The following is a 24401-nucleotide window of genomic DNA, read 5'->3' on the forward strand; positions in this document are numbered from 1 at the left end:
GAGTTGATACAATGGGCAAGGAGAGCGCCACTGCTAACTACTGGAGAAGATGTGCAATTACACTTACACTAAAAAAAAAAAAAAGCATGTTAATTTTACTTCCTCTCTGAAAAAAAAAATGATGAATTTTGTTTCACAGGTTATAGATCACATTAATGGTGGGAAAATAACCTGAAATGGATCTAAATCTACTTTTTTTTATTACATTCCCCCCCAAAAAAACTGTAATTTGAATAGGGGTGTGTAGACTTTTTATATGCAGTAGTCTCACAGGAAACTGTATTAAAGCGGAGAATAATCAAGCAACGCTTGATCAAAACATTTCATTTTAATCCTCAAAACATTCATTCTTATTTATGTAACCATATTTGCAACTTGGACCAAAGCTGTATTTGTTCCAAATAGCCATTGATCTAGAAATTAGTATTAAATATTGAATAATTACATTTTGTGAAAACTCAATGAGGCTGAATCTCACACATCGTTAACTAAAGGAATCAACACACAGAAGCAATAAAACGGTTCACAGTGTTTATTTTACGTACAAATGTGCGGATGACAAGGGAGGTCAAATTTGAATAAAATACGATAATGCATTTTAGATGAGATGCCATAACAAGAGACTCTGAGCCACAAAGCTTAAAGCAAAGCAGTCTATGTTCAGGCCTGCTGCAGCAGAGTTTCTCCCTGTGGAGGAAGACGAACATTCAAAAGTGTTGGCTTCGCACCATAAGAATCTCAGGCGTTGCTTAGAAACGAACATTACCGTTCCAAATAAATTATGAGCAATTTTTTTACACCATGGTGACCAACATTAAAATGCAGGGGCGTAGTAGGCCCAAGTGTTCATTAAATAAATGACGCTGAGGTTTTATCCCTGAAAAAAATATATTTAATATTATTATAAGGAACGCGAGACAATATTATCTCTCTCTCTCTCTCTCTCTCTCTCTCTCTCTCTCTCTCTCTCTCTCTCTCTCTCTCTCTCTCTCTCTCTCTCTCTCTCTCTCTCTCTCTCTCTCTCTCTCTCTCTCTCTCTCTCTCTCTCTCTCTCTCTCTCTCTCTCTCTCTCTCTCTCTCTCTCTCTCTCTCTCTCTCTCTCTCTCTCTCTCTCTCTCCCTCCCTCTCTCTCTCACTCTCTCGCTGGTAAAAACTAAAATTGGGACATCAAGCAGCAACTAAGGAGTAATATAATTGTTAAAATAGTCAAGTATCGATTTTCTGATTTGAGAAAATTGTGATTGATCCTGTTTCCACTAAATTGGACTTTGTGCTTTGCTCGCTATGTTGTGACTGGAATTTATAATATTCAACTTTTTTCTTTGTCCATCCGCAGTAACCTTTTAACCCCTTCAGCATTGTTGTGTCAGTACCAACCTCTCCTCTCTAGCTGGACATCGCCTTCATAACGAGCGAGTCTGACAGCCTGTCTCTGCTCATTGTCCAGCTCGATCCACTGGTCCTCAGTAATGGCCCATGCTTGCTCTGCACTCAACCAAGACAGCTGAATGGCATTGAACACCACCTGGCAAGCACACATCCAACACAAGGTCAAAGTAAAACCCAATAATGTGAAATTCTTTGCAAAGCTACAACAGGAATACAAATACAGAATCCATCCACAAAACCACGGCTTTTCTGTGGATTTTTCTTTCACCAGTAGGGGCGCTCTATAGTTCAGAAAATACGCAAAATAAATCATGACTTTTTTTCTCTTAGGTCTGTTCTGTTTTAATTAGCAAAGTTGTTGCAGTTTTAAAAGGCACCTTTTTAACCATCTGTTTATGGACCTTTATGTGCATTCACAGTACAAAATCGTTCTGTAAACTACACATTTTTTTCAACATAGAAAACTGCGGCTTATAGCCTGGTGCGGCTTCTATGTCTTTTTCTTTTTTTTTCAAAAACGAGTTGCTGCAGCTTATATACGGGTGCGCCTTGTAGTTCGGAAAATACATTTGCAATTTCACCCGTCAATATTGCAAAACATTTTTTTTCTGAAGGTTCTTTTCCCCTTTTATTTTTTAACAAACACAAACAATAAATGAATCTGTAATCCAATAAAGAAAATCATTTACATCCATCCATCCACACCTTGTGTTCAACCTTACAATGTTTTTTTTTTTTTTGTTTGTTTTTTTTAAGATAGTGAGAGGAAGCCAGAGAGAAAAGGGACAGAGAAAAAGGAAAGCAATTCCTAAAATGTCTTCTAGATTTTTATTCAGCGTTATAAGTATAAACCCCCAGCTGATTTTGTGTCATCAATGTGAGTTGCTCGATCATGGAGCTAAAAGGGAATATTTTAGCGAACACAAAAAAAAAAAAAAATCTTGAGATGCAGTGCAATCTGCTTAACAAACTGCTCGCATGAAATCAAAGGCGGAACTTACTGCCATCTTTCTGGGCGACAGCAGGGTGATCGCTTCAGTGGTGATGCCTTCCACTTGTTCTTGTGTCAGAGCTGACAAAACAATGTCTTCCAGGCCCGCTGAGCATACAGAAGTTTCACAAACATTGTCGTTAGATCATTAATGCAGCTCAAAATAGAGATTTTCACAACTTTTTCAGCTCGACACTCAAAGTCCAAGGAGATTATTTTTTTAAATTGTTCCAAACCATCAAGGATTGTCCTTCCTCACTCTGGATGTGGGACAATAAAACATTGGCAACCAAAAATCCTTTGGGATATTCCATCCATCTGTACCTGCCAGTGTCCCAATTTCCGTGAAAACTTCAGATCCCCAAGCACTGACTGGACCAAAGGCCTCAGGTCTGGACAAACGACTTGTCAAAGCATCCATCAGCTGTTCCGTGCATGGCAAGGACATTTCCCGCAGGAACCGGACCGCCACGCTGCCGTTTGAGGAAGAAAAGTTCCGGATTTACTCCTCTGAGCATATGCAAAATGTTTACAGAATGCTTCAATGTGTTTGCACCCACTTTCTAGTTACATCTGTTTGGTGGTGTGTTGTTGTGGCAACTGAACAACTTTTGGCCCACATTTTTAACGTATGCTCCAAACAACATGGGAAGCTATTTCTTACATTCACCAAGCATTTCATATTGGTACACATCAGGAAACAAGTGTGGATAGAAAATTATTTTACCGCTGTTATCACTCACTTCAGTCTTTCAAAAATGAATATCCTTAATATCCTTAACTCATTCGCTGCCATGGACGTTTATATGCGTCAATTGGAATCCAACCATTTACTGCCAGTGACGGATATATACGTCAATTACAGTTTCAAACAGGAAGCTGTGGAAGGGTGTCGCAGTTTTCCTGTGAAATTCAGGTGATCACTGAAATGACTAACACGTCCTTGTAGATGGCAACGTTGCAGTTGTAGTAAGATTCAGCACAGCTTTTGAGTCGAAGTTAAAGATTAGGGGGTGAAAATAAGTGAGTCGCAACGATTAAGCGAAACGTGACCAACGAATCCACCTCACACTGAAAAAAAGAATGTGTATATTTAAAGTATAAACTATGTTGCTTTTGTGATAAAAGATGACATGGAGTGACTGGCCGACGTCATGGAAAAAAAACGTTGCAGACTTTCAACTCGAACCATGTGGTGAGTCAGCATGACTCATGTCAATTTTCATAGTTTTGCATCCATTTCCCAAGCAAAGCAGTTGTTTTTTAGCTTGCGGTGTAAAAAAGCAACAACAACAACAACAAAAAATCACCATCATCATTACTTTTGACACAAAGCTTGTTTTGTCCTCTGTTTCTGGTCAGAAACTGGTCTTCTTTTTTTTTTTGTTTTTTGTTAAACCAACCCATGTTCTACTGCTGATTAGTCACATGTGGAAAAAGAAGAGAACCAATTTTACCAGTGATTATATTGTACCACAACAGAAAAATCACTTCAAATGCTTTCAAACAGCCGTCAGGGAATGAGATAATGAAAACATTTTCACTTTTGTTCATATCACAGCTGTGAATAAAAATATTACCCTTTGATTTGCAATTAGAAGCAGACCACAATGCTTGACCTACACCAATTTGAGAAATACAGCCTGATTAATTGACTCACCTGAGGTTGTAAGCGCTCATTCTTTTCATCTCTGAGGGATACAACCCACAGATAAGATGGCCAAATGTCACCAGATCGACAACAGATAACTGCTCGATTTTCAGGTTGCACTTGCGCATCACGCCAGAAATTACCGCTCTCATCTGAAAAGTCAAAAGAATTATTCAACACATTCAATATCTCATAAGTCACTGTGCATCAACTTCCAGTTGAAATTCAATTGACCTTTTTCGCGCGCCAGGGTGACAGTGTCCCAAGATGGGCCAGAACAGCCGGATCAGTGAAAGGCGCGTCGTGCAGTTCTCTGACCGTCATCTCAGTCACCAGAGAACCGATAGCCAGAATCTCATCTGTTCGAAGCTCACTCACTGGACTAAACGTCTGCAGTGGACAAAGAACAGCAAAATGGTTCAATCACACACCTCACAAGAGCCTTCGGTCATGTCATGAACTGTTTTGGGCTCTCAGTGATGGAGACTAAGTGCACTGCCACACTCAACACCTCTTTAGGAACACCTGCAAAATGCAATCAGATCCAAAATGAGAGCGAGTTCCGATAGTCACTCGAAGAGAGCAGTAACAGTAAAACCGCACAATACTGCGGTTCAATTTTTGCAACCCGGCTGAATAGATTTTTTTTGTAACTATTGTTACAATTGATACTCTATTTTTTTTAAAACTATTTGTACAATATTTCAATGTATTTATCCATTGGTCTTGCGCTCTCTCAATATTTTATGGGTTTAAAGGTGTTTGTATTATTTTAAAATTGTGTTAAAAATATGTTTTAGTGCCATAAATGTTATAAAACATGACTCGGGTAAATTTATTATCCACAAAATTTTATATATATGCAATTACTATTTGTACTGCGAGGATTTTCACTTATTGCGCGACAATCAAACGTAATCCTTTCTTTTCTTTTTTTTTATGTGGACGTGAAATGATGCCAAACTTTGGACCTTCTGTCGTTCACACACTCATTTCCTCCTGACTCGCACGTATTGTGAGTTTGCATTAACATTAGTCCTGCTTGAAAATTGATCACCACTAAATACTAAATGGTGGATGGAATGGAGTTAATTATTATAATTTGTTTCAAATTAATGGGTTATTTTTTTACTCTTCGAACCCACAAAAATTTGTAATCAGTGTCATTATTTTGAAAACAATCCTCTACCAGAATAAGATACATTTTCATCATTCATAATTATAACTTTACATTATTACATGATTGTAGCAACTGGCTGACAGGAACCACACGGTTAGGTTTAAGTCACTCAAAATGATTCCTTGCACTTAAAGGCTACAAATCAGACGAAGTGCAAGTCTACAATATTGCAAACTGCAACCACATTATTCCAGCTCAAATCAAAACGGATGCTTTTTGCACTTGCATTGGAGCTCATTAGCGTGTGCAGATATTCCTCATTAAAAGATGTAATGGGTCGGAAAGCTAAAGCATTGTATCACTTTTATTTGGTACGAAAGGTTGGATTCAGATGAGTTTTATTTTACCCATCTACCAGAAATCCAAAGTCAAATCACATTAAAAAAAAAAAAAAGAAAGAACTTGTCATGCTTTTTTTTTCCTATCCTTGCTCCTACTGACCTGCCTAAGTTTGACCCAGAGTGCCCGACGCTGCTCGGAGCTTAAGGAAGTATCCCGACCGAAGACTTCTACACACTCTTTGAGGTCGACTTGTGACATGCGGCTCAACTGAGATGATGTCCACGCGGAGGGGAACGTACCTCTGATGTCGGCACAACTAGGGACTGATAGAAGAAGACACACCATTGACATGAATTAAAATCACTGAGACAAATTTTGCGGTGTTCTCTACATTTTTGGTTCAAATGAATTGCCATTACATCAAAGCACGAGTTAGTATTCACCCAAAAATGGGTGTGGTCATGTTTAACAGTAAGACCTCTGTGGGAGTCTCACACACGGCATTATTCAAGCTTGGAGCGTCACCCGATTTACACACTGCAGCGCTCCTGCTTGTTAATTGTTTGGAAAAGGACAATCTGCGAACCATTTAGTGACTTTCACTGGTACGTTTCAGTACTAGTCCATTGCAAACTACAACCACAAAATTAAACGAGGTTGTTCTTGTAAAGTAAATTGGGTTGTACATAATCACACTTCAAGACACGAAGAGCAGAGAATAAAATATTGAACCTTTTGCGCCACTGCCTTGGTCTTTTACTATCCCTCTCATGAGACTCCGTGTCTTCTCTTTTTGACGACGTTGGTCCATGAGCGACTTTAAACAGACTACGCCCACCGCGCTGTCCTCCCAGCGCTCTTGAGCCACGAGAACCTGTTCCACTGTGTCTTTATTCAACACTTTCTAAGAAGAGGGATAATTTTTAATAACACTCATCTTAGACAGCCATGTTACAAAATTAAATGTATAATTACTCTATACTTGGTCATTTTTGTAGTGATGGGTAAATGAAGCTTCAAATCTGCTTCATGAACCACTTGTAGTATTTTTGGACTCCAGTAGATGGCACTCTCGGTTCAACATTGGGCTGAAAGCACACCGACTTGCCAGTTTTTAAACCCTTTATTTAAAACAACAGTGCCATCTAGAGGACTGAAAAATACAACAACTGGTTCATGAAGCAAATTTGAAGCTTCATTTTCCCATCACTACATTTTTGATGGGCGCTCACCACTGGGATGGAGTTGATCTGCTTTGTTGACAGGGAGAACAGCAGCCTTCCCAAAAGTTCAACGTCTCCAGCTTGCCAGTTCGAGGGTTCCCTAGAAAATATGCATATTTCGTATTTTTAAAAGGTACCAAGGTCACACCAAGACATGTTGGAATGCTGGACTATTGTAAGAGATAAAGAAGTAATATTAAATATTTTAGAAGAAAAAAAAACACATTTTGAAGAGCAATTGAATAAATGAAATCTCTGTGTTGTTGGCTCGTTGTGAGGAAAATAAAGTGTAGTTATGCCAGTGGAGCGATGAAGAGGAAAGGGCAAAAGAAAAACAGTTTTTGTCAAAACTACCAAATGTTGTAACCTTCTTCACGGTGACACCAAAAGTGCATAACCGATGACAGCAAGAGCTACATGAGCTTGCCAGTGGCAATAAAGATGAAGGACAGAATGATGCTTTTCATCAGCAGCAAGATGTGAATATTAAAGTGGTGGAAAAGATTAAATGTTTTATATTCCAGGTTCACTGTCAAACCATTTCGCACATTTTATGTGTTTTATAACGCAATTTTGTTCTGCCTTATATTTATTCAGGTGTAATTCCACTGCCAGCCACTAGATGGTGGAATATTTAAAAAAAATAAAAGCTATAAAACATGTCAAGGGAGTATTTAAACAGGGTATTACGAGGGTTGTCTGGAACATAATCCCTGATGGCGGGGCTTTATCCATATTAAATGATGATTAATGTTTTTAATCAATAAAGTAAAAAGCATTCATTTGTTAGATTATAATTTTTAGAAAGCATTTAATGGACTTAATCTAGCTCAGGAAATAAGAGACCTTTCTCAAATTCATACTTTTTAGTTGATAGTGTGTTAGTTGGTAAACAACAATATTTGAAATCTTTGCAATACATTAGCACGGAATATAAATGTTAACCAAAAGCAGTAATTGGCTGGCCAGTCAAAAAAAAAAATTAGTTGTAGAAGAAAACGGTGAGATTTGCATTTATGAATGTTTACATTTATATTCAAGTCAATAAGAGATGGTTCACATTATTTTCTTAGGATGGTTGCATTTATTTTAAAATGATCTCTTGACGTATGGTAGTCAAGACCTTTTAACACTTCATTTACCCCATGAAGTCTTTCTTTGTGAGCAGGGCGCTGATGTCGCTCAGGGCCTCTTTAGGAAGACAGAAGCTCCTCATCTCCTCCAGCCGCAAAGCCAGAGCACCTCTGTCTACCAGAGCCAAGCTTTCCGCATCCAAGAAAGGCAGGAGAGGACCCAGAAAGTCCAAAGTGGGGCCATCAATCTCACCCACATTAAGGAAAGAAGAACCCTGCAGAGCGCCACATGCTGTTAGACAATAATTACACTGCTCAACGGCAACTTTTAATCAGAGATGGCTCTTATGTGTCCCTAACCATATTTTGATGCTGATAAGTAATCATGTCTTAACTTTTGATGCGCACAATAACATCAACGATGACCTTTAGATAAAATGCAATGCGGGGGATTTTAGTGAAGGTTTCGTCGTTCTTGTCGAGCAGAGCGAGCCACGGTCGGATACGAATTAGAGCGGGTATTGGTAACTTCAGGGACGCACACATGCCAATGGAGATAAATTTAAAAAAAGGTGCTGGGCGCAAACACACACAGCAGACTTCATTCGGCGGCAATCAAAGCGACTCGTCTACTTCCGCTCTCTAATCGCACATGGAAACACCTTTAGACGGAAAAGGACTTCCTTGGTCACTACTTCGGGCTGGTGCGCCAACAGAAAATGTAAGAGGGTACGCTCAATAAATACAATTTAAGATGGAAGGCGCCATCATCATCGGCGTTATTGACGCAATCCATTATGAACGAGTCAATGCTAGCAAGGTTAGCAACTGTTGCTAACGTAAGTTTGCTTACAATGCTAACGTGAGCGTCGTATTGTTAGCGCTGTTATTTTGTTGAAACTGGATATGTGCTCTCAGACCATCATTGCTACGTACATTCAAAATTGTGAACGCCAACGATAAAAATGTTTGACAAACTATTAATACGAACACTTACAGCCTTTTCTGCCATATTTGTCTGCTTGTAATGTGGTAGTTGGAGGAAATCAGTGAAGTGCGCCTGAACATGGTCCAAAACAGCCCTGAGGGATGTGTTGGAAAGGTCCTCTATCATTGTCACTCTAGGAGGGAACACAGCAGAAGAATAAGTTGTTGTCTGTACTGTAAATGATTTATATTAAGAATCCATTTACATTCCAAAAAAGGAGATACTTGCGGTAATGTTGAAGAAAACGAGGGGCTTAAAGTGCTGACATCAAGTCTGGGATGTTTTCTCACTTCCTCTATGATACATTTCCGCTTGTCATATTAAAAAAAAAAAGAAAAAAAGCTTAGATCTAAAGACATTTCTGGAGACACTTGAGTGCAAATCTGAAAGTAATTAAACTGCAAAACAGTGTGAGTCAACACTTTTTGGGACATTAACTTCTCACCAGAGCCGGTCTGAGGTTTCCTGGTAACAAAGTGACAAACTGAAGCAACTCTGCAAAATCAGTGTCGTTGCTCCAAAGCCTCAAAAAGTCACATGTCATTCCAACTGCAACCTGGCCCAGGTCTCTACAAACAAACAAGTCGATAGATAAAAACAAATTCGGGATGCCGGACACCATGTTGATGACCTCAACGATCATGAGTCACCTGTGTGCCTCTTCTAAAAATAGCTGACCAGTGAAGGGACATTGCAATTTCCTGGAATGTTGGAGTTTCCTACCACATTAAATCATATTGTGAACTCAACTCAACTCAATTCACAACAAGCAGCAGTTTGGTGGATAGAGAACAATTCTTCAAAAAAGATGCTTGAAGCATTTTTTTTTTTTTAACTCTCCAAGTTGAAGTTTACTGTCAAACTATGCATCCAACAAAGATAGCTACCGCATGTGAATTTAAAGGGGAAGTCAAATCAAAAATTTTATTAACAATAATGTGTTCTATGAGGCCCTATGAGTCTGAACATATTATTCTGATTCATATTTGAATTATGGATTATGAATTAAGCAGCAAAATCCACCTGTTTTCATCCATCTCAGAGGCGGGCAGTTTGCCACTAGCTGTCAACTGAAAATGACATCACGGCTCAGCATTTAAAAATCACATGACCAAACTCAGAAAACAAGAGTGATCAAATGTAATGTAATCCAGAACAGTTCAACACTGTTGTTCCGGATGTTCTTAGATTGCTCATGAAGTGTAGTGAATTAGCTTAACTTTCCTGTTGCAACATATGAGACTTACCTCACCATCTTGATGGTGATGTTTTTTGAGTTGCGTATCCATTTAAACAAAAGCTGAGCCTGTACAGACAAGAAAAAAATAAATAACATGATAATTGTGACGTTAGCCCAAAAAAATAATAATATAATAAAGTAATATATATATATATATATATATATATATATATATATATATATATATATATATATATAAATATATACATATGGGAATATATAAGGGAAGCAATGGTGATCAAAAGTTGGCTTTTTCTTCATTCGCGTAAGATCCTGACACCTTATTGTTGTCACGCTAATGGGAAAAGGTGAAACGTGCACCTGTTGTGGCGACCAGTTGATGTGTCGGTAGAATCTTATGTCTCTCTGGACGCCTTCCCGCTTCAGGGCCTCTGTCAGCTTCCTCAGAGGCATGAATGGCAGGAGACAATTTACATGTTGAGTGATGTTGGGTGAGTCTTTTTGGAAAGCCTAATAAAAGAAAACTTGATTGAAGGTCATCGTTGTTTATTTAATTTGTTACGTATCAAAGTGTCTCCTTTTCCGAGTGTGATTACAAAAGAAGCTTAAAACCAAATCATTATGTGGAAATGCGGACAATTGAATTTCACATGAAATTAATAAATCAGAGAAATTAGCCCCATCACCTCCTGCATTGCATCGTATAGCATTGCTTCATGGCCAGGCTTCAGCCCGGTTAGCATGCTTCTCCAACACTGACAGTGGGCAGTTTCATTGAACGCAGACCAGTGGAGGCTGCTGAGCACAGCAGGAGAGAGACCAGAGTGTAACGGCTTCAGTCGGCACAGCTTTTCCACTGTGAGCTGCCAGGAAGACACACACATTGAGGTGAGTGCGAGGCTGACCTATATTCGGCCAACGTATTTGTCCAAATTTTAACTTACATTGGTGTCTTTTGAAATCTTGGACAACATTTGAAAAGCCTGTGGAGGGGGGAAAAAAGTGGCTCAGTTACTTTTAGTAGTTATGTGAGACTTTTATATCAAGCTAGTTTTGCTTAGAAAAAGTAACATTGAATTATTGGACTTTTTTTTTTTTCTTTAATGTCATTTAATTTGACTTAGCATCATCTCTGGTTCACCTAAATAATAGACCAAGATCCAATACAAGAGCTGTATCAATTGTTATTACACCATTGTAAATGTCACCCAAAATAATAAACATATTAAACAAACACATGCCTGTGTGACAGTTTCAATAAAAAATATAACATAATAATTGTAATTTTATTAGAATTATTATTATTTTTTGCCGTATGAGAATAAAGTGTACTTTCACATCCACAACAGTAGGTGGCAGTGTTACTTCCTGCAGAGGTGTACTGAAATCAATTTTATATGCAAATGATCCTATTTATAGTCACAGCAAAGAGTTGGGGGTGCACAAGAATATTTTCTTCATATTTTTTACCTACATGGACTGTTTACATCATATTTTATTAACCGAAGGCAAAGAACAGCCTCTATATCCTTTCATTTGTCCGTATGCAGAAGTCAACGGAAAAAGTTTGAACACCCTCGCATTCGACAATGCGTAACCGTCCTTCTGACCTGTGCTGGGGAATATCTGTCAATTCCCGGTGTGGAAAGGACCTCCAGAAGCTGCTGTGAAGGAAGCGATAGTAAGAAGGACGCGCCGAGCTGTGGGAGGAGAGCATTGAGGCCAGCCAGCTCTGCGGGAGCCAAGCTGCTGGCATTCAACGTCCGCATTGCTGGGACCAACCAGGTCGAAAGCTGTCCAAGTAGAACAGTTAGTCAGACACAAGAGACAACATACATGACCGATTGTCATCACAGTTCAAGGAAGGGTTTATGATGGGAACAAATGTGTCTCACCCTGCCACGAGCACTGATGAAGCCCTTGGACACACACTTGACCAGCTGCCTCTGGAGAGTGGCCCATAGAGCCGAGTCCAAAAGAAATGACTGCAAGTCAAGTGGATCCAAGTAACACGATAGGACACCAAGCCTGCAAAACAACATTGGAGCCATTTCTCATCCTCAGCATAGTAGTGTGAAAATGGTTTGTTACTAGTGAGGGGAAAATACTAGTGCATGACGCATGCTTTATAGCCTAGCAGTGTTATAGTGCAACATAGTAGTTTACTAGAATTGCATACTAGTAAGCACAAGTAGTGGAAAAAGTGTTAGTATTAAGACAAAGTCATTCCACTACTGTGATTGTCGTCATGATTATGCAGTGGTGGGCGGTCAAGGCCTTCTAGGCCTTCATAAACCGAACATAATCCCCAAAAGAAATGATCATATTCGTCACATTAATGTCATATTATATCCGAGTGTTGTATTTTTAGGTGCGAGTTTTTATCCAATCATAATTCCGCTAGCTCGTGTTGCTAGGCAGATTTCACAATACCAAAAGCGCGCACTATTCTTTCCGAGGCCTTCAGATACAACCGTGCGGGCATCTGTTCTGTCATCGTCAATGGACTTTCAGATTTGAAAGACCGTTGTAATCGCCAATCAGATCGCAAATTGGTAACAGTGGGCCTTCTCGCTGGCCTTACGCTGATGGTGATGAACGCGTTTTGTGATTGGATATTCACTCATGAGGGGGCAGTGCTATGCGGAAACAACACGCCGGAAAGTCGTAACTGACGACCGTTTGAAAATGTAAAATATATTCTTGTTTTTTTTAAACCACAATGGCTGAAGGAGGGAAAAGTGTGGATAAAATTGCAGATACACTTGCGAGGGCATTTTCAAGATGGACCTTTCAAGAGAAGCTGGTTGTCCAACACTCAGTAGTATGTAAGTCTTTCTGTTGTGTCATAAATGATGGTATTATGAGGGGGATTTATTCAAGTAGGACAAAGTAGGACTCCACTGAAGGCCCAGGTGTGAAATGCACAGCCCGCCACTGTGATCATGGACGGACCAACTTAGCAGTCAGCAAGAAATGCAAAAAAAATTACAGGACTTTAGTTATTTCTGTAAGCATTGAAATACACAAAAATGGAACTGTCCCACCTGGATATGTTATCAACAGTGACATTGTTGTTCTTGGTGAAAATGGTCCGAACAACATGGCGTCCTCTCACCCCATCCAGGCTGCTGTTGCCCAGCAACTCCACCAGAGGGGTAAGCTAAATGAGATAACAGCCGTGAGAATATTATTTAGCGTGAAATGACTAAAGTGAACCCCCCACTTGTTGGCAGTTCAGCATTTGCAAATTCGCCCGTTTGCGGAATATCTACTCTCAGCCAAACTCACGCCTTCACGGTTGTTGTGTTAAGGTCAAAGCTATGTCATTTAAAAAATATTGCTTTAGTGGCGATTCAAAATGTGAGTCACCTGTTTTATACAATACCACTCAACTACATGTCAAATTTGATGTACATGTGGCGAGAAAGCGAAGCATGGGGAGTCTCTGTTGCCGAAAATGCTCACGTATTTTCCCTGTCCCCCAAGAAAAGAAAGGGTTCACAGTTTCAAATGAGGATGAAAAAATTTTTTTGCGACGACCTGTTGTGATGTCAGCTGCTGAAAACGACTGACGGGAAGGTAAGGCAGAAGCGGGAGGATGGAGCTGAGGAAGTACGCTGGCCAGGCGGGGACATCACCCACCGCATTTGACTGTAGAAGACGTTTTATAAATGCCTTTTTCTGCGACGATTTCATCTCTGAGCTGTGGTGGCGGATGGCAGCCAACCTTCGAACAAAGTCAAACGTCGACTGTCAGGACACTGTTGCCTGCGTTCTATTTTTTATTTTATTTTTTTACTGGTCAGCAACTCACACGCTGTCATTCACAATGACGGCGGCCGGGAAGCTCATGATGTCGGAGACAGACATGAACGGGAGGAACTGGGACAGGTCCACCAAGAGTTCTGGGGTCACTCGGGGGAATTTGTGGATAAAAGCAGCAGTCATTGTTTCCATGGCCTGCAGCTCTTTTTTGGACGCCTGAGATCGGGGGAAAAAGATTAACAGGACAAAAACAGATGTTGGTTCAAACACATCATCTGTTATACATTCGCAGTTGATTGCACATATCACATGACAACATCTGTTAGGTATGTCAGACAGAACTGTACTTTTCCCATCAAAGGAATGGCTAACCATAAAAAAAAAAAATAATAAATTCAGAACTCCTTTATCAGGAGAAAAAAAATGAGGAGCCACAAGATAGTTTTAGTCTCGTTCCAACCAACCCGGCTGGTTTCGACTTGCAGGTTATCCCAGCATTGATGCATATGAGAGAGGAACCTCTTGACGGCATCTTTTTCAGCAGCCATCACCAGAGTGCGAATGCTATTTTCCGGCATTTGGAGGTATTCCTGGAAAATGGAACAATAAATGAAAATGTAAAGCTTTGTGAGTAGCGGCGTTTCCAAATGGACCAACCTACTTTTTTTTAAACTAGCGCCACCAAACCATAACGTCACACGTAACGTCTGATTATTTTACCGCTTTGTCGCCATCTTGTGGCAACTAAAAACAGTTACAAACCTTTTTCAGTAGCGGCATCAATTATTACCATGACAACGCTTTCCCCATTAAAATGAATAGAAATGACTTTTATCCACTCCAGCTTTTGCCCCAAAAAACAAAACAAAAATCATGTTTTTTTTAATAAGACAAATAACGTTAAAATATTGTACTTCATGAAAACATAATATTAATGATATAGTTTTGAATTATAAACTGTAGAGAGCGAACACGGTTGTGCATCATGTTTAAGTAATTGCTGCTCCTTCTGGTGCGAGCAATTTGGCCACCAGGGGCAGTATAATAGTCAACAGGCCCAATCCAGGAAGTGTTTCACAGCTGTCTCATTAAGCCGTAGATGTGCCAGTAATGTTCGACCATTTTCATAAAAAAGAAAGAACATGCCTGTGACAACTGTTAAATTGTCTGTCTTTGTGTGTTGCTGCATCATTAGTGTGTGAATATCTTTGTTTTATGTTTCGTTTGAGAGCACACATCTACTGCAGGTTGGACTGTAATTTTTTCCAAATCGATGCGGTGCTCACTGCTCCCCTGACAGGAGCTCAGCCTAGTTGATGCTGTTGTTTTATTTAATAATCCTTTCCTCCCTTATATTTTTTTTCCTCATCTGTGAAAGCGGCACGCCATAAAAGGCAACCCAGCAGACTACCGTTCTGTATCCCCCTGTTGGTCATTGTTTTTCTCAAATATCTCAAACGGGTTATGTCGTTTCCATTTTCTTGCACCCTGTGGTATAATGACAATAAAACTATTCTGATCCTGAAATGAGAGTGGCATTAAACAGCATTAAGCTTCTCTTTTTTTTTTTTTTTTGAATAATTGTTCACAATCTGGCAAACTGTTGCTTGTTATGAAACGAGTTGAGTTGAGCTCACGTGTACCATTCAGTGCTCAAATTTCTCAGGTTTTTGCCCACATCACAGCAAAACATCATCTGAATGACAACTCGTAGCTTGGAAAAACTTTGGGACTCTTATATCTCAAGGCACCAATGTCTAATCTATTGAAGTAACGATGAAATCGACTCAATATACTTAAACAACAAACACATTTACTTACTAGTTGTGAAACTTGGCCCTGTTAAATTAAACACAAAGTTAATAAACTCCCAGGAAGCCATGAGTCGTTGTGTTGTATGAATGGGAATGGATGCATATACAGACTAATTGGACGTACTGCCATCTAGTGGATGAGCAATTAATTGTTCTGCCTGACAAGCGTGTCGCTGGCATTGATAAATAAAGTAAGACACGTGATTTAAAGCCTAAAAAAATATTTTTGCACCATCCATCCATTATCTGTACCGCTTCTCCTCACAAGGGTCTCAGAGGGTGCTGGAGCCGATCCCAGCTGTCTTCGGGCAGTAGGCGGGGGACACCTTGAACTGATTGCACACAGAGACAAACAACCATTTGCGCTCACATTCATACCTAGCGGCAATTTAGAGTGTTCAATCAACCTGCGCATGTTTTTGGTATGTGGGAGGAAACCGGAGTACCCGGAGGAAACCCACGCAGGAACGGGCAGGGAGAACATGCAAATTTCAATGTGAGGCCAGCGTGCAAACCAGTCGTCCACCGTGCCGCCATCTTATAAGTTTTATAAATATATATATATATATATATATATATATATATATATAATTTTTTTTTTATATAAATTTCACCAATTAAGTGAAATGGTTTAACTTCCAGTAGCACTCCTGATGATGTTTCACAGTAGTGATGGGTAAATAAAGCTTCAAATCTGCTTCATGAACCAGTTGTAGTATTTTTGGACTCCAGTAGATGGCACTCTTGGTTCAACATTGGGCTGAAAGCACACTGACTAGTTGTTTTTTTAAACCCTTTATTTAAAGCAACAGTGCCATCTACAGGATTAAAAAATACAACAGCTGGTTCATGAAGCAAATTTGAAGCTTCATTTTCCCATCACTATTTCAAAGCACTCTTAGATGGTTAGGAACCACTTTCTCACCAACTGTAGATACTTAAGCCTCACTGTACCTGCAACAGAACCCTTAGAGCTGAAGAGTTGTTGTCCTGCTCAATGAGGTCCCACAAGACAGGCTGGAAAGCAAAAGAAAAAAAACAAGTTAATTAAGCCTCCTAGCAGAGACCGTGTGTGTGTTGTCTTACACTGAAACAACTCAGGAGGTCCTCCTTGAGGCTCATGTTCTGCTCCCGACGGAGGAAGACTCCCACGGTGTGAAGGACGCTGCTGGAGGCCTCCGGCTGCATCGCGCTCCAGGACGCGTTGTCAAGGAGACGGGAAAGAAGAATGGCCTGATACAAACCTTGCCTGGCCTCTCCCTCCCCTTCATCCAGTCCCGAATCGAGGCCGACCATGAAGTCCAGCACTCTCAACACATAGCCGAGCGTCACAAAAAACCATTGGTTCTCCCCTCCTTCAACCTGACACATGCTGAGCTTGTGTAAAACATCCAACATCAAAGGGGCCGGGTTCACGCACAGCTGGGATGTGTCGAACTCATATTGGGCCGGGAGCATGTCGAAAAACCTCTGAAGCAAGCACTTGCCGTCCTCCATCTCTGCTTGCAGATCAGCACACACGTCATACAAGCTGGGCATCGACTTCACGAGCTGACGGTAGAGCGATGCGTTCAAGCACATGTGCTCTCTCAGTCCGCGTGTCCGTCCACACGCTTCCAGCACGGTCACATTGAGGAATGTCTGCACAGCCCACTCCTTGTACTCGCAAGTCTCCTCCGTGGCATTGACACGGGAGAGGTTGTGTTGTCGAAAGCAGTACGTCGCGGCCCAGCTGCCCTCTGGGAAGGAGCGCTGGGAATCTGGGGGTTCTCTCCCGCACAAAGATGAGATGAGGGCTGAACTGTCGGGTAGGAAGCAACGCCGGAAAGCCTTGGCACTCACCAACCTGCTGCCGAACGGAGCTAGACAGCCTTGCTCGGGCGCTGGGCTTCCGGTTGTACTGCTCGACAGGTGCGCACACAACTGCTTTATGCTTGTCTGGTTAAATGCATTAGAGTTGAGTGTACTCGTAGCCTGGGAATGAGGGAAAATACTGTTTGTAAATATTTAGCCCCCATTAAGGATTGCAAAATGAGCATCGCTACACCAGTGCACTGTGTGTGTGCGTGCCGTGTACGCAAATTCCCCACAGAGACACGTGACAAAAATGTGGCAGACATGCTATGTTGAAAGTAGTGATAGACCGATATACTTTTTTCCAGGGCCGATACCGATTATTAGTAGTCGTGGAGGCCGAAAACCGATATGGCAAGCCGATATTGATTGGTTGAAAAAAGGGGTAAAATGGCGTCAAAATTTGGAAAAATAAAAACTCAGAAATTTGACTTAGTTTAGACGCCTTTAAAGCTTTTTTTTTTTAGATCTTAGAAAATATAAAACTTAATTTCAAAAGTCGAACAAAAAGTGCTCGGAGCTCCAAGGCTCAGCTGCATTCCTTGAAGTTCAATGAAAACAAACATCGCTTCAAAGTTTACAACGGCAAAAAGTTTTCTATTAGTTGTGAGTTGTTGTAGACTGACATTTGTTAAAATTTCAGCAAAGTCTGTTTTCCTTTTTTTCTTGTGGTGTGTGTGACTCGAGGTGAAAAAGCAAACAGGCGGCCTAGTGCTGATTGGCTGCTACCCACAGCGCAAGGAACCAATCAGATGGTGCTGTGGGAGGGCCAGTCTGCTTCTGCCGGCAGGGCCACGAGCACAGCAGAGAGAGAGAGAGAGAGAGAGAGAAGTGTGCTGCAGCGAGCCAAAACAAACCAGCTTTAAATTTTTTGGCCTTAAAGTTAAATAGAAACGCCAATACAGATTATCGGCCAAATGCCAAATATCGGCCCCGATAATCGGCCTATCACTAGTTGAAAGTGCTTTTATTATCCAGTGTTCCTCTGTAAATCACAGGGGGTGGCGACTGACCCCTGCCGCAATAATAAAAATCTGAAAATCAAACGAAAAATTTCCCTTTTTTTTTTTCCCACCAACTAATTCAATGGAATTTAATATGAAGTGCACTAAAATGCCTAAACTACAAAAATAGTCGTAGTGGTTCACAACATGGCGTCCAAAAACCATGTGATGTGGACTCAACCACTGACAAAGGATATGGTCATTTCAAAGAGTGGCCAGGTTTTCATTTTATATTACAGTGGGAGTACATTGACGTCAATCATCAAATCAAATTTGCCTCACCTGATGTGCTCCGAGCTGCCAGAAAGTGGAATTGGCACAAACGGTGCTGTTGAATTCAGATGCAAAGAACTCAATGCACACATGAACCCACAGGAAGTCCTCCTCAGCCGCAGACAGGTACCAAGCCGCATCCGAGCATGTGGCGTGCAGGTCCAGACCCATTCCACCATCAGCAGGACTCACTGAGCCGTTCTCCCGATCCAAAAGTTTACAATAGAGGAAAACCGTGAAGTTGGAGACGCCACTCAGTCCCGGAATGGATTCATTACATGCCGCCTCCAGAATTTCTGCAGTGGTTGAGTACTCCATTTCTTTTTGTAGGTCACTCTCACTTCTTGTCTGAGGCTGATTGCGCTGATCATGAAAGCCTTTTGGATTGATTGGATCGCCAGCGGAGGATTTCGGAGTTAATTGGGGAGGTGTTTGTCCGAACCTATTTTCATCACTTGAGGGGCAGGACAGGAACGGGAGTGAACTTGGTAGACCTTGGGTGCTAACACCCAAAGCTTGCGTGTTCCAGGTCACATTATGTCTGATACCCCTACATTTGCACAAATACATGAGAACGATGAGTTATCTCACTCAGGTTTACAGACAATTTGCTGGCAATGGGAAAATAACGTATACTGTTTCCATGATCTTACCATAAGATTAACTGCCTCAGGTCACCTTAAAAGAGACATGAAAACAAATATCATGAGTGTGAGTTGGAAAAAGCAACTAGACACCCAGAACACACACACACACACAAACACACACACACACACGCACACACCCCACCATATCTGATGCGACACGACAGATCCGCCAGCAAATCCCGCAAATCCCCCTTGATATAATATTGCTGATAACAAAGAAAGGGCAAAGCGATTTGCTAAATCCACAAAGGATACTCAAGTGACTAGGTTGACCTAAAGCAGTGTGAGACATTTTTTTTGTCAAATGTACCTAGATTTTTTAAATCACTGAAGTTATATGAAAGTTAATTCAAGAGTATGTTCTTCCTTAGTCCCCACAAAAATTATTTATCTTGTCAACACTTTTGTAACTTGAAAAATTCGCATCTCAGATCAACTTTCCACATGGAAGTAAATGGAAATACCAGTAATCCGTTCCAACCTTTTCCTCCCACAAAAAAAAAATTATAAAAAATGTTTTATATATTTTTTAATAGTCAAATGGTTCTCTAAAATATTGTTGGCAAAAACATAATTAAATAGTATGCTAATGTTACGTTAATACTATAGTGTTAGCAGTCGGGTTTTTTTTTTGCAGAGGATAAACAATATATGCCTGTCAGTACTAGTATATTTTCTTCAACATTTGTGTTCAAATATCCATTGTTTAAAGTGTTATAAAACCTCAGTGAGATGCCATTTGTTAGCCCTTCGACGACCGATTAGCATTAGCATTAAGCTAGTGGACTTAAATACAAAGTTATGTGGTCGTTTTAAATACAAAACATGCAATTTTTTGCTGTTCCATGTTTAGTCTAAAAGCAAACTTGAATTAGGATTGGAAATTAAATGGCTTCAAGTCTCTTTTTTGGAAGAATTGTTTTCTGTCTGACAAAGGGCAGCTTGTTGTGCAGTGAGTTGAATCCACTGCCACCGTGCAATTTTCTTATCTCGAATTTTTGCTACTAAATCATTGCAAAGAAAAAAAAAAAATGGGCAAGATACCAAAGTCTGAGCGGAAGGGCTACAGGCTTTTTCTGTCGCTGGCCCCAAACTTTGGAACAACCTCCCAATGCACATTAGACAAGCCCGTTCACGGTCCATTTTTTAAAATTTATTTATTTTTTTAAATCGGCCTTACAAATATTTTTTATTTCTTGGCGTTCAAATCAGCATAAGATTTGAGCCCTTGAGTTTCTTATTTAATTATTTCTTATTTTACAATTATCTTCAGCTGTTTTGTTTTTTTATTCATTTTTTTTATTTTTGCACAGTACTGTTGCAGCTCTAGTGTTTTTTTTTTATTTAGTTAAGAATGCATAAATTGTGTAAAATTAATAAAACTTTTGAGAAGCTGGTTTAACAATGTGACGAGTAATTCATTTAAAGGTTCTTATAAGACTTTAGACAGTTTTCAACATAAATGCGAAGATAAAAATAATTTTCCAAGCGCAATTTTGTAGAACCAGCAGTTTGGCAAGTTTTTATGGAGCGGTGTGCAAAGGGAGTCAAGGTTTTCAAATAAATCTATATTGTATGTGTTGAGCACCGTATTTCTCAATGAAAAACCAAAACTACGGCCGCTTAGCGCTAATCTCAACTGCCCTACACACTCACCAACGGAGCATTGTCCGCTTCTACTGGGCTGGGACGCGTCCACCACATTGTCGACATCATCAAGCATCGCCATGGTAACTCGCGACACTTTCTTCCTCAAGTTACCATAAACTGAACTGCCCACACTGTGCAGAAGGCCCATTCGGAGTCGATCCAAACTTTGCACGAGAGCGAGATTTTCCTGTGCCGAATGACCTCCACTTGAGCGCGTCAGAGCTTGCAGGAATACATTTTGCGTCGAATCCGGATCATCCGGCGTTGTGCTTGTGTCATCCCGAAAATGATTTTGGAGCAATGCGTCCTGCTTCATGAGTTCAGGCGGTAAACTGAAGGGCTTAATACGTCCAGTCGAACCTCTCCTGTGTTCAGCGTCAGCCCCCGCCGGGTGCAAATTGACCACGGGCTTCCAGCTTTGCGTTTCCACGAAGCGGAGCAAATACTGAAGCCAGCTGACGCCGAAAGGGCAGTCGGCGTGACCTTTCAGCGCGCAAATGAAGCCCTGCAGGCCAGCGCTGGCCTGTCCGTACGTCCCGCTAATCAGCGCCTGGAATGCGGCCTCCAGCACCGCGCTCACCGTCCTCCAGTTCTGCGACAGCAAAGTCAGAATGGGCTTGTGAGGCTGCCGCTGCAGGAGCGTGGTGAGGCTCTGCAGCAGCCCCAGAAGCCAGTCCCAGTGCGGGCTGCCTCTCAGGGACAGAAACCAGTCCTTCACTTGGATGCTGGGTCGAGGCGGGACTCGGCCGGCACTGCCTTCAGATTGGAGAAAAAAATAGAGCACCTTCTCCCACAGCTGTTGGTCATCCAAATCCAAAGGCGCCTCCTCCAGTCCTGCGCTTACATCTTGGAGGTACTGAGAGATGTTGTAGAGGAAGCCAGAGAGATGACCACGATCAATAGGCGGCGGGTTTAGTGAAGCCAGGTTCGAACCAGGAAGTAGTCCACTCAGTGTTTGAAGCCCCCCCAGGATGCTCGTCACCCAAGGGTGCAGAAGTGCATCCTTGCTGGTTTCCTGTGAGCTCTTTTGTGGATCCCGAGCACCTTCTTGACTTAATTTGGATAGGAGCTCCTTGAGAGTGACATCTCGTTGCTGTTCTCGACCCCTTGCTGAATGATGAGCATGTTGGAAAACGAGACAAAGAACTGCTGATTAGATGAATGTGGGAATAAAAGACACATTTTAGTTCTATTGACGATGCACTAACCTGTTTTCTCAGAGGATCCTTGTCCTAGTAAAAGAGCGCAAACTAGGAGGCTTGTAAATCGAAGAGTAGCCATGCCAGGCCTTTTGTCTGCAGTCTTCAATTCATTCCGCTGAGAAATTGATCACTCCGCTTGATGAATTCCGATCGATTTTGGGAAAACAATGCAATTCTGTTGACTTTCGCTGAAAGGATGAACCTGAGATGTTAAAGGAGGAGGAGATTAAACCTTATTGGCTGCTTGCCACGTCGCCTTACACTTGCACTGCATGGCTAATAAAGCGTGAAGCGGCAGTCGGACTATAATTGGCGGTAGAGGCACCTCATATTGCTGGGTCACCTCCGAAAATCTTTTCTGATTTACATTTTGCAAAGCAGGATTATTGGGTCTCGAAACGTGCCATCGACTGTAAATCTCTTTCAGCGAGCTGCCATGACTTGCTGACACCAATTGAAATATTTGACATTGGAGCAACGTCCTCACGAAACTTACGACGTGGATGCCGAGACTTGACAAAAATGCGAGACAGGCTGCTCATAAATATTCTTCTTAAATGGTTAATAATTAAAGTCAGTGCTTTAAAGTAGGAACAAAAAAAGTGCCTGCACTTCCCTCAATGGACTGTAGGTGGAGAATAGCAGATCGTTAATTATTAATTAATAATTGTATGATAATAATTAATAAATAATGTTTATTAATAAATCAAGTTAATTAATACTTTATTTGGTCGTTAGAGCAGAAATCTGGTCATTCTCGTTTGCAACGTGTTTCAGAATCAGAAGCGCTAATTGTATTGTTAGCTTACCGCTCTCCACTTTTTTTAACGTGATTAACGCGTCGTCCTGTGTCATTGTGACAAGCTTCATCAAAAGTTCGGGTTCGCTTTTCACCCTTTTGGAGCCTTGCCAACATTTATGGTTTCAAATGTTTTCAGCCAATGACTGTATGAATAAATTTTGTGTTTTTGAGTGTAGACATTACTAGCTAGCTAATTTCTCACGACAATATTGTTAATTGCTGATGCAAACAAAGGCACTCAAGTTTGTCTTATGTTGTGGGGGAGGCAAACCCTGACTTTGTCGTGTGTCATTGGGCACTGTTTTAGCCCAGGCTAAAAAAAAATTTTAAAAAAACATCAGAAATTGTTCAAAACAGTTTAATGCTACAGCTATACGTTTCAATACTCATAATTTTCAGCAGTTACTGGATTGAGAAATAAATTCTTGAATTCACTTAACAGGGTTTTAAAAAATGTTACAAACACACGCAGTCAAGCTTTGTAAATTCACATTTTCCTGTCTAGATTTTCAGTCATCCAAGTGATGATAAGATTGAATAGCGACAATTAGACTCTTCTTGTTTGTTGAAGATTTTTCACTTTTAATCCAGAAATCATCACACACCTTTTGGATGATTGGTGAAAATAAATTTCACGTGCAACAGTTGTCTCGATTCCACCATCTCAGGTTCTGTATCATATGTTTGTATATTCTAATAGAATTATGAATAAAATGTCATTGAAACAAAATTGTCAAAAACAGTTTTCCGGATTTGGATTACGTATTCAATTGAGAGCAAACTGAATTCCTTAAAGCACTTGTGATGATGAAAAGGAAATTAAAGCACTCACCCTGCAGTCTTTCTGTTGTTGGAAGTGAGTTGCATCATCTTCAGTGTGGTGGTATCACCATCGTCTGTTCTTCAGCTTTCACTCTCCTTGAACCCTCCCACTTGACACCCGCGTTTACTTGCATCTCTGGCATGGCTTGAGTACAGACTGTATGTCTCTTCAAAATTGGGAACCAGGATCGATACCCCTGCCAACTTGATGAACAACAAAAGTTTTGCGTCACCAAATGAGTGAAAATCTGGATGAAGTTAATCAGGCAGGACCTCCATCCTTTTCTTTCTGTCGGAGGTCTCCTACTGACTAACGCCCCATTGAGCTGTCTCTCAGCAGCGGCTCACCGTGAAAGTTTGTTGGGGGTGTAGTGATGACCTGAGAGGAACAGGCCAGCAGGACTAAATAGCTTGTCAACGCTTGGACTCAGCTAACAGTGTTCAAATTCAGCCCTGTGCAAAAAGTAAAAGCAGCCGACTCCCCTGAGTCCGAAAGTCTGCAGGGCCCCCGAAACCTTAGAGGACCCCCTCACTCTGTTTGCTGTCAGAGCATGATACTGTGTTTCACTGGGACAATATCGTCCTCC

The 24401-nt window shown here is 41.0% G+C and overlaps 1 protein-coding gene across 1 annotated transcript; it reads right to left on the reverse strand.

Moving 5' to 3' along the window:
• Nucleotides 1–529: 529 nt before the first annotated feature.
• LOC148337452 (stereocilin) lies at nt 530–22269 on the reverse strand. The gene is made up of 29 exons (XM_088296444.1): nt 22197–22269; nt 20995–22098; nt 19345–19369; nt 18701–19241; nt 16647–17534; nt 16515–16577; nt 14211–14336; nt 13796–13962; nt 13522–13708; nt 13026–13141; nt 11874–12006; nt 11589–11771; nt 10923–10961; nt 10665–10841; nt 10339–10488; nt 10025–10083; nt 9223–9346; nt 9006–9088; nt 8781–8910; nt 7859–8064; nt 6726–6816; nt 6226–6397; nt 5653–5816; nt 4266–4421; nt 4041–4183; nt 2705–2853; nt 2391–2488; nt 1378–1525; nt 530–687 (listed from the first exon to the last, which is right to left on the reverse strand). Exons 1-29 carry the CDS (start codon nt 22267–22269, stop codon nt 599–601), a joined length of 5784 nt encoding a protein of 1927 aa, XP_088152570.1. The 3' UTR covers nt 530–598.
• Between the last annotated feature and the right edge of the window lie 2132 nt (nt 22270–24401).

Source organism: Idiotropiscis lumnitzeri, chromosome 5 (assembly GCF_059441095.1).
Source record: "Idiotropiscis lumnitzeri isolate Australia: NSW breed Sydney's pygmy pipehorse chromosome 5, RoL_Ilum_1.0, whole genome shotgun sequence".
NCBI classification, from domain to species: domain Eukaryota; kingdom Metazoa; phylum Chordata; class Actinopteri; order Syngnathiformes; family Syngnathidae; genus Idiotropiscis; species Idiotropiscis lumnitzeri.

What these genes read in the sequence shown, in the direction of transcription:
- LOC148337452 (XM_088296444.1), bottom strand. Translation starts at nt 22,269, where the DNA reads ATGGCTACTCTTCGATTTACAAGCCTCCTAGTTTGCGCTCTTTTACTA. An exon ending in AGATTTCAAAAGACACCAAT is followed by an intron (nt 10,842 to 10,922) that starts GTAAGTTAAAAT and finishes TCTTCCTGGCAG; the next exon opens with CTCACAGTGGAAAAGCTGTG. An exon ending in CCAAGGCAGTGGCGCAAAAG is followed by an intron (nt 5,817 to 6,225) that starts GTTCAATATTTT and finishes TTCTTCTATCAG; the next exon opens with TCCCTAGTTGTGCCGACATC.